The sequence below is a fragment of the Passer domesticus genome, chromosome 6 (assembly GCF_036417665.1).
Source record: "Passer domesticus isolate bPasDom1 chromosome 6, bPasDom1.hap1, whole genome shotgun sequence".
Lineage (NCBI taxonomy): Eukaryota > Metazoa > Chordata > Aves > Passeriformes > Passeridae > Passer > Passer domesticus.
Genome location: NC_087479.1, coordinates 10,951,469 through 10,967,480, shown reverse-complemented (window position 1 = coordinate 10,967,480; position 16,012 = coordinate 10,951,469). Strand labels below are relative to the sequence as shown.

The following is a 16,012-nucleotide window of genomic DNA, read 5'->3' as shown; positions in this document are numbered from 1 at the left end:
GTGCCAGGGTAAAAGAAGACTGTTAAAGAGCACAAATCCATTTTTTAAACAAGTTACCCAAAATTACAATAGACTTTATCACCTTCAGCACACTCTAAGCAGGCTAAACTTTGGAAACTGCAGAGAGGAGTCAGTTGCAGAGTCAAAACTAACTCAGTACTCCCTCCTCCCCTTGCTTTCTGAATGAAAATGTTTCAGGCCTTTTTTACCTGTCACAGCAAATAAAGCCACTTTGTACTACAATATTTTGGTTTCAAAGTGCTTGAGCAACCCATAGGACATATTTATTAGATTTCATCACTGTCTCCTGACAGAAGGTAGTTTTTTAGGGGACTGACTGTAACCAAGCTTTTCAGGAATGCTGGAGTGTCTTGCATGCTTTTGGAAAGCATTTCCTATGGATGAGTAATTTGCCATGTGTGACAACATCAACATGTGCAAGTAAGACAGAAGCTTTTAAGTTTTTTCTCCTTACCCCTCTGCTCCCATGGTGTTAGGACTTTGTTAATCTTCTTTGTGGCCAGCTTCCTGGCTCTAGCAGCACAGTTCTGTTCTGCAGTGACATAATCACTGTCCATGTTAGCTTTATCAAGCCTGTCAGTGGTGATGCAGCTGGCACTTCTTGGTACTTTTGTTGGTAGCCTTCTCCAAGAGATGGAAACTGAATGGGGCTGTGGAGCCTGCACTCCACTGTGCCCTAAAGGTGGCAGAAGACAGAGATGTGCTGGCAGGTCAGTCTGAGGAAAGATGATGCTGCTATTGCTCGGTCTATAAACAAAAGACACCTGTTTCCAATGCCAAGAAGCCCCAGCCTTTTTCCAGGCTGTGACTCTGTCTGAAAAACAAGCCTGGACCCAGCTGGGTGAGCGATCCGCGTGCTCTCCGCTGTGCTCTGCCCACAGTTCCCCTCCAGATGAAGCATGGCAGACATCAGTGAGCCACACACAGCGAGGGCTGTTGGTGACCTTGGGCAGAGCCATCCCAGCGTGGGCTCAGCCCCAAGTCTGACTCCTGTCCCAGAATAACAGGAAGGGCACAGCAGTCAGCTGGCTTGCACCCGTCCCGACAGCGTGAGGGGATCAGTTCTGTTTGTTGAAATTAATTACCCCAGAGCTGGTGGGAGGGCTCCAAGGAGTCACAGCACAGCCTTTGCATTGGTGTTCTGTTATAGGCCTCATTTGAGGGTGTAGGATATCCTGCCCAGCCTGTTGTGCTGTTCCAGGGTGTAATTACTCTCACAGCTTGGGAGCAGGAGTGTTTTCCAGTTCAACCAACCAACCAACTCCCCCCTGCTGCTGAATCTCGTTATGTCTTTGCCAGCAGAGCTGATAAACATTCTGTCCCACCCCCTGCTCTGTCTCTTCCCCCACCTCACTTTGGAAACTTTGCCATGTGCAAGTTAGACCTGACTCCTTTACTTCTCATCTGTTTGGAAAGACGTTTCCACACCATTGTTACCGAAGCAATGGGGAACAGGCACTGTAATGAAGAGAACAGCAACACAGATAATTTTTTTTAAAGTGGCTAGGAAGATTAGGATTACTTCTCTGGATTTCTGAATTTTTATAACCAACAAGGAAGCTGAAGAGAACAGAATTTTTCCATGTTTTCCAGCAAGGGATTTGAATTTCCCATGGCAATAGGTTTGAGCATGTATCAGCTTCATTTCTTAGGAAAAAGGAACATACTCTCTTCTAGGAAACATTTTCAGTGCTATCAGGCTAAGAATAGCAATCTTCTTTCTGTTTCTTCTCAAATTTCTGAAGCATGGCTTATCTTTTACTGTGCATGCAATACAGATTATTTTAGATTAAATACCACTTTGTTCTGCTGAAACATGAACAGCTTATAGTTCCTACTTCTGTGGCTTTTTCGTTCCTTAACCAAAATTAATTAATGAATAAAGAAATTTGTGCCTTGAACATAGCTGTTCTAAGCACATCAATTCCTTGATGACCCTTGAGTGAACAGCAGTCCTGAAATAGTTCGAGTGGCAAACAGCTCCCTGGCTATGAATTTAAGCCTTGAAACAAAACCCTGGAGTTTCAATGACAACTTCCAAGAGCAGAGCCAAGGCTCCAGTGCTGTGTCCCAGGAGATCACTATCACTGCAGGGCTGATGGAGCCAGCACAGCTCCCTGCAGAGCACACAGGGGCAGTGCCAGTTACACAGGGACTGCCCAGAATGCTGAAGAGTAAAAGCTGCAGAGCCAGGAACTGAAGCTGTACCCTTTGCTCAGTCAAAACAGAAGTCTTGGAAGCAGGATATTACCTCTAAAGGGATTTTTGATATGGAGCAGCTATGAGGATATTGTTTCTACCTTGGAGCATCTCAGAAGGGATAGCTGGGGAAAGTTTGGATATCCAAGCTGCTCCCCTGGCACCCAGAGTGAACACCAAGACTGTCATGGTGCTCTCAGCTGAACCTGAGCCATCACACACTGATGGGGAGTGGCAGTGGAGTGGCCAGAATGCACTGAAAAAGCCATGGTCTAGGATCCTGGGCCATTGTCACACCTCCTTACATCCCCCGGGGATGTGCTACCCCCTCACCCTGCAGCAATCACACAGAGGGGCTGCAGGGTCCAGCCTGGCCAGGGCAGGTACATTTCTGGCCACAGCAACACGTGTGCTCCATCTCTCTCTGCCTCACAACAAATGCCTTGTGCCTCCAAGGAGAGCATAGACAACTTTACAGGGAAGCCAACTGTTATTTATGCGTATTTTAAAATACATTTTGTTCAGATGCACATCCTTGGCAGCCTTGTTTAGGGAAGTTGTAACAGTATCTGGCTTCTCTTTGGTCTTGTGTACAAGACAAGGAAGTTTTCATCTGTGCCTTTAAAAAAAACCCGCATCTCTGCCAAGATGTATTAGGAGAGCTGTAAAAAAGGAGTCATCCTGTTCCAGGACGGCGAGGCTTATGTAACAGGGAAATCCTAACAAAAAGATACTCCCCCACCCTGCACACCCTTTTCTAAGGCACATGCCACTCCAGGGTTTTCAGTTGTTTGTTTTGTATTTTGATCGCATCTGCCACTGGTTTATTCGGATGTATTTACAAATATGTTCTTCCCCGTACCCTCATTTGTACATGCCATAGGACATCTTTATAAAATGCAGCATGGCCCTCACCTCACCACAAGGATCTTTAAATAAAATATATTGTAAAGTGCCGGATACAATTCTTTTAAAAAATACTGTTCTCAGTAAAACAGATACTTGGCCACTGCATTAGCAGCTTTGTATAATGATACATTTTTAGCACAAGTCTATTTCTGTCAGGTGAGCAGGAGGCTCTCATACCACCCCTCTAGCTCTCCAGTTTCAAGTCCAAAGGCTTTAGAAAATGAGGCAGAGGCAGATTATCCAGAGCCTCTGGGAAGTGCTCAGGTGAAATGGTCCTGATCAAGACACGCATGGCTCCGACAAACAGCGACGGAGGAGCTAAGCCCACCAGGCACTGGAACCTGCTCTCTCCCAGGAGGTCCTGCCACTGCTGCCGGCTGTCCAACAGCTGCTGCTTCATTGCAAACTCCGGGTCCTGAGGCACGAAGAGGAAGAGGCAGTCGAGGCAGAGGAGCTTGGCACGCATGTTGGCCGCCGGCGCGTGGCAGATCTGCTGCAGCAGCGTGTCCAGGGGGGTGTTCCCCGCGCTGTCCCGCGGGCAGGGCGCCGCGCCGTGCCCCAGCAGCAGCAGCAGGCACTCGGGCCGCACCAGCTCGCAGGCCATGTGCACGGCCGTCTTGCCGCCCTCCACGCGGCTGCAGCCCCGGCGGTCCAGCTGGGCGGCTCGCTCAGCCGGGGGCAAGGCTTGGATGGCCTTGAGGATTCGGAAGAGCACCCGGACGCGGTTGTAGCGGACGGCCATGGCCAGGTGCGGGGCCGACTGGCAGCAGCTGAAGCTCTGGCTGGGCACCGCCAGGGCGCTCTGCGGGAACTTAGTGAGCAGGTGCCGGGCGTAGGGCTGGTGGTCGTGCACCAGCGCGTAGAGCAGCGCCTCCGAGGGCGAGTACACGCTCACCTTGCCCCCGTCCTCCCAGTGGAAGACCTCCATGGTCCGCATGTCCTCCAGGAACCAGACGGGCAGCAGGTCCCTCACCGCCTGGTAGAAGGCGAAGGAGGATTTCTTGCACTGCTTCTGGGACTGGGCGCCGCAGCCGCCGACCCAGCGGACGCTCCAGGGCATGGCGTGCGGCCGGGCTCCGCCGGGGGCTGCCTCCCACCATCGGCCCGGACCTGCGGGAGCGGACGGGCGGTCAGTGCCGGGGCTCCCCGGGCTGCCTCCGGGGCTCTCCGGCCGGAGACACCCGTGCCCCGGAGTCGCCATCCCTCCCTCTGCCCGTCCCTGCTCCCGCTGCACGGGACACCCGTGTCCCCGGCACCAGGAAACGGCCTCCCCTCAGCGCACAGAACGCCCATGTCCCCGGCGCACGGGCACCCGGTACGGGGAAACGGCCTCCCCGCGGTGCACTGGACACCCCCATTCCCGTGCACGGAGAGCCGCCACGGGGGAACGGCCTCCCGGCAGCGCACAGGACGCCCATATCCCCGGCGAGCGGGGCCCGGTAGGCGGGAAGGGCCTGTGTCCCTCCCCCGGTGCCGGCGCTCACCTCCCCGCCGGTGCGCGGTGCCGGTCCGCCGCAGTGGAGGGGCGGGAGCGGGAGCGCCGCGCGCCGCCGCGGGGCCCTTTTATCGCCGCCCCGCCCGGGCGGTGAAGGTCGGTCAGGACCGGGGAACTGTCCGGCCAACGCCGATTGGCCGCCGCCCCGGCGCCCCGGCCGCCCATTGGCTGCGCCGGGAGGATGGGGCCCGGCGCCGGCGCGTGCGTCACGGGAGGCAAAGTTCCAAGAAACTTGGCTGAGGGCTCGGAGTCCCGCGGGGGCGGGGCGGGAATGCCGCGGGGCGGGGGCCGGGCCCAGCGGGGCCCGGGGCGTGGGGAGCGGGGCTTGCGGGAGCAGGAGGTCACGGGGACATGGGGTTCCTGAGTGTGGGGGTGCGGGTGTAGGGATCGGGGTTCCCGGGGGTGTGAGGTCCCGGGGATACGGGGTCCCAGCAGCGCGGGGATCTCGGGTCCCAAAGGTGTGGAGTCCAGGTGTGTGTGAGTCCCGGGGTGTGGGGCTAAGGGATGCAGAGCGCGCAGAGTCCCGGGGCCATGGGGCCGTGAGTCTGGGCGGTCCGGGCACAGCAGAGCCTGCACACACGGGCCAAGGGCGCAGCGTGTCTGGGCACAGCGGGCCCGTGCCCAGCGGCTGTGGGACACCCGGCCCCCGGAGGATCAGACCTGCAGTGCCCGGGCACACGTGTGCCGGGCGGGCCGTGTCACACCCCCGTGCCCGGCCTGTGCCCGATCTTGGCCCCTGTGGGTGGCTCGGGCTGCGGCTTGGCACTGCCCTTCGGCCAGCGCACGTGTGTGCACATGTGCTTGTCGCTAAACTTGTGTCTCTGGGACGTCTCAGAGAGTAACATTTGCCTGCAGCCGTTCCCTCTGACAGGCACCTGTCAGAGCGAGGGGATGGAGATGGATGGGGTGAGCCCAGCCCTGCACCAGGGGCTCCCCTCAGGCACCTGCAGTCCCTTGGCCCTAAAATGCATATGTACAGTCACACACTGGGAAAGCAAGTGCTGGCGTTACTGGGATCTGCCCTCTCATAAGGCCTCCTTACTGTTAACAAATACTGGGATGTGCTCCATCCTTGACCCCCTGAGACCATTTCCCTCTTCCTCTGTGTGTTTGGCCCCAGTGTCTCCCCCTCTTGCAGCCGCTGTCCTCTCAATCAGGAAGATCAGACTCTGGCATCTGCAGGTGGGCAATGCCACTTGCTGATGGGTTCACAGGCCACAGCTCTGGTTTCTCTGTCCTTGGAGTTGTCCCGCTGCTGCTGTTTGCTGCTGGAATGGAGACACTTGTGCACACTGAGGGGGATCACCAGACAGGGGCTGAAGTGCTTTGCTTCCCTGCAGCCCTCTCTGTGAAGCTGCTCAGGGAGGCAGAAGGGAGACCACATACGCTACCAACTGTCCTGGTGACCACGATGAGTAAGAAGCTGGCGAGGAACAGCCATCCTCTTTGTTGTGCCTCTTCTGAACCACCATTCAGCCAGGGAAACAATGCCTAAACTGTGCTTCCTTTGCTTTGTAATTTTTTCCCTGCCAAGCAATGCTCACAGCAAACCCTGTGTGAGGGGGTGCAGGCAGGTGGGGGAGCTGGGCAGGATACTGTCACACTTAAAAACTCTTGCTGACCACATCTGAGGGAAGAGAATAGAAGAAGGATAACATCCACTGATCTGCTTTGCTGGAGAGAATTACGTCCAGCGTTTGTCAGCACAATTCGTCATCGGAGGATCCCTGCGGCTCCACCACGGCTCCTGGCGTCTTGGACGTCGGCCACGGCACAGAAAATCCTCTTTCACTGCTTGTTTCCGATTCCAGGTGAAAACCCATTAAAGGCAGCCGCTTCACCACTCCCTGCTACCACCAGGGCACTGACCTGTCAGTCACGTCCTATCACGGCAGCCATGGGATAATTTGTACCAAAGTGCAGGGCCCAAAGAAATGGTTTCAAAATAGCTGCTTCTACAGCCCTTCCTTTCTGTCTGCCCGTGCCTTGCTGCCCATTGCTGATGGCAGTGGTACCCATCTCTGTGTGCCTCCTGCTCTGGGGAATACCCTGATGGGAATCCCAAATCCTCTTCTAGCTGTTGCTGGGACATTGCCTTCGATTTGGATGTCCAGTGGGGTGATGTCAGGTTGCCCAGCCACTTCTACTCATCCTGCACATATGCCTGGGCAAGCCAAATGGTGTCAGGGCCCAAAGGCAAGGCATTAGCACAGTTGCAAAGCCAAACTGGCTTTTTCATAGGAATTTAATGTCTTTGGTGTAGGAGTGGGACCATTATTCACAGGCCAAGCTCTCCTACAGAGGTGGTGGGAATGGTTACAACCATAGTGTGCTTTGGCCCCAGCACTGGCTTAAAAATAGGCCAGAGCATGCCAAGTCCTTTCAGCCTCACAGCTGGTGGGTAACCCTTTGCAAATTGTATTTGTCACATACATTTGAAGTGGGAGCCTGCCTGTAGCAAAGGCAGCCTGTCTGTGGGCTGCACTGGATTACATTTGACCCCAAATTTGTTTATAGGGTGCAGTGCTCAGCTCTAGTGATGTAACAGGACAGCCCAGAAAAGTTTTACTTTTCCGATATGTATATTTTTTTGCACACACCCGTGAACATGATTTGCTTGTTTGCAGTCCAGCCTGGTTTTAATCACTTTGAATTAAGTAGCTGATCTTATTACCAATCTGACTATGAGAGGGCTTATCACAGGTTCCTTGGCACATGACAGAGATTACTCTATTTGTGCAGCCACATCCAAGTAACGTGACGTATTCTCTCAGAGCTATTTTCATCTTCACCCTCCTCTGGGATCTTGATCCTTTGGTTTCTCCAGCCAGTGACCAACTAAAACCTTCTTAATACTACGGAAACCCCAACTACGTAATTGGGCGAAGGGAAAAGCTCTGCCATTTCTTGTGGCAGACGTCATTTGCTTCCTAAGGCTTTCGTTAAATTGAGGGCAGGATAATTTTGTCATAATGGACCTGACTGTGTGTGTAATTAAAAGCAAAATAAAAATAGGCACTATGAGGAAGTACACTGAACATAGTGTAGTGCTGGGTTTGAGCATGAGATTGAAGATGGGCAAGGAGTACATCCCTCATTCTTGAACAGAGATAAAGGATACAGGGTTTACTCCAGTCCTTGTAAAGAATTCGTGCATGGGTTTAACTCTGAACACTTACCAGTCTCCTCTGGAAAAAGGCAGACTCAGGACCAAAGGTCAGCAGAGTTTGGACAACAGCTCCAGATCCCTGGTGGGCTGGAGCAGCACAGCTGCCACTTCACTTTTAGCCTCTGGGATCTTCATCAACAAGTCAGAGAGAAATGCCTAATGTCCTGTTTAGCTAAAACTGCACAACTTCAGAGTGCAGTGAGGAATGAGGAGAGTCAGGGCTTTTGTGGTAGGGGTGCTGGGCTGGAATAGACACAGTGTATGTCCCCCTCTCACCACAGGTACATCACTGACCTTCAGTTTAATCTCTCTGCCAGCAGCATCCCACCTGCACACGGGGTGCAGTAACACTGCCTCGACCATCCTGTTTCACTGGTGAGTTCTTTAGGTCAGGGATAATATGCAAGTATATTGTTCTGGTCCTTGGGGGTCTGGGCTTGGTGTGGGGAGCCCTCTGCTCTGCTGTGTTAGACACAGGACAGAGACTGGTCATCCTGTGCAGAGACACAGTGGCAGAGCTGCTGGCAGTCACTAGACAGGATTTGCTCTCCTCTGGTGAGGACATGCCACATGAGGAGGCGGATGGCAGCCCCAGGCACGCTGTTCAGCTCTGATGAATAATAGCTGTTGCTGACACCTCGTGGAAGCCTCACACAAACATTTTCTCAGAAACCTTTCAGTTTCATTTCTTCTGCTGCTGGTTCCCCGATGAGCTTGTCCTTTGTTTCTGTCATCTCAGGGCCCTTGGCTGCCTGCAGCACCAGGGATGGGAAGGCAGCAAGGGAAGCTGCCTGGGGCTGCCTGATAAGGAGGAGTGCACATCTTCCAGCATGGTGGTGAGTGAGGGCTGTTCACCATGCATGGCTGTTGCACATCAGATGCAGAGATGAGGGCACCTCCCTCTGGGTCTGTGACACCTGGGTCATTTGGCCTTTTGTGTGTCTATTTGCCCATCTCCATTGTTAGGGGAGCATTTTCACAAGTAGCTGTCCTTTCATTTCAGAATATCAAATCAGTTTGGAAAAGATACAGAAGTTTTCCTGGAAAGTGCAAAAATATTTTCATTTGATAAACAAGACAGCTGATTAGAGAGTCAGCAATGATCTGGGTTGGGGCAATGCTCCTGACTCCCTTGCTGGAGTCATCAGACAACATTGCCCTCTCCAGGGGAGAAGTCATGGCCTTGAACTATGCCCTGTTCTCATGACTCACCATTGCACTGTCTTGCATCCACATCTTCTTCCTCCTCAGTCTTCATTTGTATTACAGTCAGTCTCTGCTTGCTTGGCTTTGTGTGAATCACCATTTCACACTGAGCCAGAGCTACCCATAACCTTGGCTGCTCTGCTTTCTCTGCTGTGTTATAGGATCAGCTCCATTCTGATCCATGGCATAAAAGAAAAATCTGCTTTGGAAACAACAAAGGGAGCAAGTCTTCTCTTGTTATTCTTGTTTCCTGGATGCTGCTGAGCAAATTCCAAAAATCTGCATCCAAAATGGTTCTTGGTGGAGTAGGTTGCCCAGAGACCTTGAGGGGTCTCCTTCCCTGAAGATATTAAAAAGCTGCTGGACACAATCCAGATTAATGTGCTCCCAGGGACTCTGCTTGAGCAGGGGGGTTGGACTAGATGGCCTCCAGTGGTCCCTTCCAACCTTACCCATTTTTGATTCTCGAGAGCCAAGTGAAGCTCTAATACATTTTGTTTTGGAAAAGAAATCTCTCCAGCAGCTCTGTAGGAAGTATATAAGGGTGACTGCTGTCAGGCATCAGGTGATGAGAGGCTGAATAAATGTCTCAGCTGGTGTCACGGATTTTTTCATGTTGCCCACCAGTGAGATTACCCAATTTTTAAGGCTTTGAAACTTATTTTTTATTCTGGTTCCTTGATAAAGTGGGCTGGCAGAGTGAGGTGGGTGGAAAGGTGATGAGCTCCTTCTGCTGCAGGTGTTTTGCAGGCCCTCAGGGATGCTCACAGGCTGTCATCAGTGTTTCTTCACCTTGGTTGAGTTCACAGCCCACATCTCATTAAGCCTTGATTTTGGCACCTGTAATAAAAGAGCCACATTCATCCTTTTGGAAATTTAGGGAAATTCCCAGAACTACAGCAGAGATTAAATTTCATCCAGCATATTACAGAGGGAAGCTGAAAAACGTGCTTGGCCTTTAAAAGTCTACAGAGCACCTTTTGGGGAGCCTTTCTGTTTTGTAAGCAAGCGGTCAAGAGGGGTCAGAGAGCTCCTGGTGCCTGTGGACGATTTTGGCCTTCAGCTTGATGTTGGTTGTTAAAAATATTTTCCCAGATGTATTAATATGACCAGACTGGATTGCATCTGAGCTGAACATTGTGAGCCTGAGGCAGGACATAAATATAGAAGCAAAACAGGCTGACATAAGAGTCATCTGTCCTCTTCTACACAAGAAGTGAAGGGGAAAGAGAGGGAACTTATTCTGTTGCAATTTTTAGATACTTCCAGGAATTAGCCTGAGCCTCAGCGAGTGCCTGCATGGGGTCCTGAGGCATAGAAGCCCCCACGTATCCCTCTCTCAGCCCCTGGTGTGCTGTGCCAGAGGATTGCACACTCAGCACATTTTTAACCCAGACTTAGATCTGCCTAGACAAGGCCTGCAATCAGGAGTGACTATTTGTTTGATGTGTTTGCCTAACAGGATTACCCTTATCATAGTGATATAGCAACCTGGCCTTGGCAGAGCAACCCCCAAGGGCACAAGGGGTCACACCCTTGTGTCCATTGCCCCAAATATGCTCAGCATAGCTTGTCTCTTATGGTGCAATATCCAGCCATGCTTCAGTTGGCATTCAGTGCTGTGCTTTGGGAAAGAGCAATTGTGCCAGGTACTGCTGCCTGCTGACATCACACTTGGCATTTCTCTCCCCACCTAAAAAAAAAAAAAATCAATAATATTCAAAAGTTAGAAAAATGATGCAGTGTTTTATAATTAGAGAATAGGATGGCTTCCCCAGTGGGAATTGCCCTGAGCAAATGCCTGATTTAATTCCATGTGAATTTGTTGCCCTGGCTCCCTAAGAACCAATGAATTGCCTGCCTTTTGTATTGTATATCATGAACATGCCTTAAAACCCTTACAAAATCATCTGTTTGTCTATAAAAGTATATCTGTGATTATTAAATTTTGCTACTTAAAACATTCAAGGAAGGTTCAGGATGAAAGCTCAGTTTTCCTATAGATAAGTAGGATAAAGGTTTTGCTAAAGCAGAGCCTGGCCCCATAGGGGATCGGTACTCAGACTTATTCACTGCAGTTTCTGGCCAGGCTGGGGACACCTCCTTGTTCCCTGTTGGTGTCATTTTGACCCCAGCTCTTTTCAGGCTGGTGGATGTGAGCCTGTCCTCACCAGCTCCCGGGCTATTTGTGGAAGCAGAACCTCTTGCTCGTTATGTGCCACTTCCAAAACAAGCAGAATCCTTGTTTATAATGTGCTATAATTGGCCTGAATGAAACCTGTGGTTCAGGCTGTAGGGCCCAGGACTGCTGATGCAGCAGCACCCTAATTCCAAGCAATGCTCCTGGGAATGCCAAAATGGCTTTGCATAAAGCTGAGGGATGTGTAGGTACGTAGTGTTAGCGGTATGTTCACAAGCTCCTGTTTCTGGAGCAGGCTGTACTTGTCAGGGCTCTATGAGGTTTGGAGGAATGGAGCCTCCTTGGAGCAAAGCAGAGATATCCTCTTTTTGCAGCAGCTTCACTGTGTGGATGCTTAGGTTGCCATGGGGAGCATTACCCTAACCATCCTTTTTTTTTTTTTTTTCCCCCAAGGCATTTGTAGCTGGTATGTGAGTAGGGCTCTGTGACTCAGAAATTACCTATCCAACCATTGGGCCTAAATGGTTTGAGTTCACCTGTGATTAGGGTGTATTTAATTTTGGTGGCATGTGTGGCTGTTCAGACCCTGCTGTTCAGCATGGAACTGTTCTGACCTTGCAGCTCATTGCAGGACAAACTCCTGTCTAAGATAAAGCAAAGCACCCCCCTCACTTTTGTTTAGAGGCTGGTACATACAGTATAATGCTCACCCAAAAGTTGCATTTGATCTGGCTTTGCTGTAAGAAACCCCTCTGCTATTTCAGCTCTAAAACACAATAGATACATGGCCAAGCAGAAAGATTAAAAAAAGAACTAGCTAATGCATTGCGTGTCTTAGAGGACTTATTTTTATTCCCATTTGTTCATTCTCTCTGCTCTTGGCTGCTGCTGGGTCTGTTGAAATAACAAGCAGGGATGAAGAAAGAGGGCAGCTCTGTCGTGAGCTTCCTTCAGAGGGAAGCGGCCGCGGTGCAGCGTTAACTCCGCCGGCGACTGCAGCCTCCACAGCTCTGCCGCCAGCAGCCCAACGGGAAACCCCTCCTGCTCTTCTGACAAAAGATGGGATTATCACTCAAAAGCCTTTCCGCTGCAGAGTGGTGTTTAGAAAGAGTCTGTCTTTTGGTTTGTAAAAAAGTGGTCAGAAATCTTCTAGTGCTGCATGCAGCTGCTCTGCTGCCAAGAAAACCTCCCGGGCCTGGATGAGGCCTCTGAAATATTTCCGGTTTCTCTGTAATTACTTTCTAATTAAATTTTCAAATCCAAGTACAATCAGGAGGTTAAACCATACAGAGTTCATAGTAGGGTCCTTCAATTTGCTTTTTCTAAGTCAGTAGCTATCCCCTATGTAGAGGTGATAGATAATTTTGTGAATATAAGGGTGCTTAAAATCAGGGTAGCAATGCCTTTTACCCGATGGATTTAGCACTAGTGTAATTTCATGCACTCTCCATTTGGAAGAACTGCTTTTGCATAGAAATTGTTGTAACTGCCTGATCAGATTTGTCCATTAGTATGTCTACTCATGGCTTATTAAGTGGCTGGGGCATTAGGGTCCAAGCTTCCTTTGCCAGGATTTTCCTCTACTCCTCCACATGCAGTTTAGGGAAATGGGAGGACGTTTCCAAATGATGTTTCCAAAGTGTTGCAAGAGTTTTATGATGCCTCCACTGCAGAAAACAGAAATAAAAAAAGGTCTAAAAAGATGGTATAAAGTAATTGGGAGATGGGATACATGACAAAAATGTGTAAATAGGGAAGCTGAGAAACAACTGAACTCAGCTGCTAAGCACTGCACAAAGGTCAGCTTGCTCCCTGCACCACCTGCAGGGGCCCCAGTGGTCTCCTCCCCTTTGGCTCTGCTCCCTGGACCTCTCCTATAGCCCTGCTTGGATACTGGGACCAGGACAGGCTGACTGGGCTCACCATTGCAAGGCTGCCCACAGCAGAGCAGCCACCACTGAGTCAGAGTGTCTGGAGCACATGCAGGGGTTTTTACTGCAGAAAGGTGTGAAGCACACTTGGACAAAAGTCTTGGGCTCCCTCAGACTTTTTTACAGAGCCCATCCTGGTCACCCATCCCATCTGTGTCCCCCACACTTGCCAACACAGTCTGTCACCAAGGGGGGCTGTTCTGTGGCTCTTGGGAGTGCTGCTGTTCAGCAGCTCGCTCAAGCTGGGTACAGCATCACCTGCTGAAGCACCCAACAGTGCCAGTGGGAATTACAGTCATGCTGAGAAGCTTTTTAGCAGATAGACAGACAGACAGGCAGGCAGGCAGACAGACAGAATTACTCAGACTCACCTCTTCACATCTCTGCTTTGATGCTGTCAACCTCTAGCCCCACTCTCCTGCCCCCCCCAACTGGAGATGGCAGAATAAGAAGTGCCTGTGTCCTGGTTTACAGCCAGGTGTTTCAGCTTAAAGTGGGTCTGGGATAATATCCCAGTGTGATAAAGGGAGGTAAGCCTTGGAGTAAGGTCTGTGCTTGGGAGAGGTAATACTGTGGGATTGGGTTTTTTAAATGATGTCAGCATTTGAGATCCCTTAGACTTGTGTTTTGCTTAAGCCCACAAGAAAATAAGAGTTCATTTGAGTTTACCCTGGAAACCCAGCTGCTGTCTCTGAGGCACAAATGCTCCTGGAGACAGCCTGCTCTTGCAATTCATATATTCTGTGAAGCAGAAAGAAAAACATATTGGCCAGGGTTCAAGCACCTTTCTTGGTTGTCTTGGTGATAAGTGCCTGATGAAAGTTCAAGGTCTCTGCTTGCTTGTGTAGAATAAAAGCAGCTTTGCTTAAGTTACTGCTGGCATCCATGGTCTTCCAGAGGGTGCTGATCTGTTGTTCCCAGTGTCTGGGCTGTTCTTAGTGAGACAATGTTGTGTCATGTGAGTTGTAGTTTGTCCTGTGTCAGAGGTGACCTTTCAGTCTGTGGCCTGCAGCAGTGGCTGCATCATGGCAAACATTTGCAGCAAGATGGATGCTCCCTCATGGCAAACATCTGCAGTAAGCTGGATGCTCCCTCTGAGGGGCTGGGGCCTTGTGGAAGGAGTATGGGGTGGTGGCACAAGCCCACTGCAGTTGGCAGCCTGCTGCAATGGTCCCTGGAAGCAAGCCAAAGGTAGCTGCTGTGTCACCACAATCTTCAGGTTTCAGAGTTGACAACATGAGGAGATATAAAGGCAAGGGGAGCCTCCTTGGTGCTGTTACTTCCAGTGTTTTGTTGTCTGGGGGAAAAGGGACTGCTTCTCTGATGTTGGTTTGTGCTCTGAGAGACTCAAGGGTGTTTGAGGGCAGGTTTTTTTAGCAGAAGTGTGAGGATGGTGGTGGGGGGAGAGGTGAGGCAAGGTCAGAGCAGTGGGATGTGACATTCAGGTTTTCTCTCAGGGCTCCGGGGGGCTGAAACAGATGTCAGAAGCTGAACTCCTTGAGTCACCTGCAGTGGTGAGGATGGAGCTGCATTCACTCTGCTGCCTTCAGCCCTGCTCTCATGGGGCTTCCCCAGCTCCATCTGCCTGACACCATGGGCAGCATCCCAAAGCTGGAACCTCAACTGCCTTTGTTTCTGTACAGGCCAGTTAGTCATTTCCCACTTATAAACAAACACTTTGGAAACACCAGAGAAACTGAGCCACCAAGAGGACAAAGTTCTGTTGTTTTTAAAGTAGCTCATTCACCAGTGAGTTTTACTGCACAGGAGCTCAGCCACCACTGAGCTGAAACATACAGGGAACAGGAAAATGTGCTACTGGAGTAGGCCAGTCATCAAGTTGACTTCCATTTAAAGTGTTGTAGTTGAGGTGGCTTTGTTCTGAGATTTGTTTTCATCTGTCTTGAGACATCTCTTTCTTCCTTATATGCAGAGGTCTTCCTGGGTTCCTCTGAGGACGCTTGCACTGCCACTGCAATAGAGATCTGAGGCGTGGTTGTTGCTGCAAACTGAAGCCAAACAATCCCCCTCAATCCTTGAAAAAAGAGGAATCTGCTCACCCATGTTTAACTGCTGCCTGGCTTCTGCACTTTTCTAACCTTCATTCCCACTTGTGACCTGCCCATAGGTGTGTGCTCACACTTTCCTCCCGCTGACCGGCCTGCTGTGTGGTTCCACACTGACGTGGTTCTTGAAAATCCAGTGTGACTGAGGGCAGGCACAGCTTGGAGGTGAATTATTGCCAAGTCTCCTGGAGCATTACCCAGCAGTGCTGGAAGCGGCCCCAGGGATCAACACTCTTGCAAATGATCAGCCAGCCCCTTCCTCACAAAGGTCCTTATAGGAAAATGTTTGTCTAGAGTGGAAAACTGTTTTTCAAAAAAATCTCAGAGAGAGAGATAAATAAGCAAAAAAACAGTGGGAAATGTTTAAATCAATTTTTAAACAACATAGTGAGCATTTTAGTTGAGAGATTTTTTTCTTGTCTCATTTAAAAAAATTAAAATCCAAATGTAATTATTTACCTAAAAGCTGTATCACGAGGGGTGGGTGCTGCCAGCCTGCAGGGCTGAGCCAGAGCTCCAGATCCCACTGTTCCTGCTCTGTCCACAGGCTTTGGGCTGGCACAGGCACAGTGCTCCTTCCTGCCAGCCTGCTAAACACGGCCGGCTTGTGCTCCAGCTTAGCACAAGCTCGGTCAGGCACCTGATAAATCTAAACCAAACCCAAGTGCCTTTGGCTGCTGAGGATGGAGCTGCTGTCAATTTGTTTTTCTCGGCTCAGCAGTTTCCCCTGAGATCTCCATCCACAAGTCGATGCTCGGTGTGGCACTGCCCTGGCCCAGCCCCTCTCCCGGGAGCCGTGCGTGTCCTCAGGCTGGCCCCGAGGGACGCGTGGCCGCCCAGCGCCGGGGCTGCCTCGGCCCCGAGCTCCGCTCCCAT

The 16,012-nt window shown here is 50.8% G+C and overlaps 1 protein-coding gene across 3 annotated transcripts; it reads right to left on the bottom strand.

Moving 5' to 3' along the window:
* Window positions 1-2,691: 2,691 nt before the first annotated feature.
* Window positions 2,692-4,774, bottom strand: ANKRD9 (ankyrin repeat domain 9). Of its 3 annotated transcripts, none has more exons than XM_064423303.1 (2): window positions 4,614-4,774; window positions 2,692-4,239 (listed from the first exon to the last, which is right to left on the bottom strand). In XM_064423303.1, exon 2 carries the CDS (start codon window positions 4,187-4,189, stop codon window positions 3,314-3,316), a length of 876 nt encoding a protein of 291 aa, XP_064279373.1. In that variant the 5' UTR covers window positions 4,190-4,239; window positions 4,614-4,774; the 3' UTR covers window positions 2,692-3,313. The 3 variants fall into 3 exon arrangements, with proteins under 3 accessions (XP_064279373.1, XP_064279372.1, XP_064279371.1); XM_064423302.1 differs by lacking the exon at window positions 4,614-4,774 and having other exon boundaries at window positions 2,692-3,931; window positions 4,025-4,600; XM_064423301.1 differs by lacking the exon at window positions 4,614-4,774 and having other exon boundaries at window positions 2,692-4,597.
* Window positions 4,775-16,012: the final 11,238 nt, after the last annotated feature.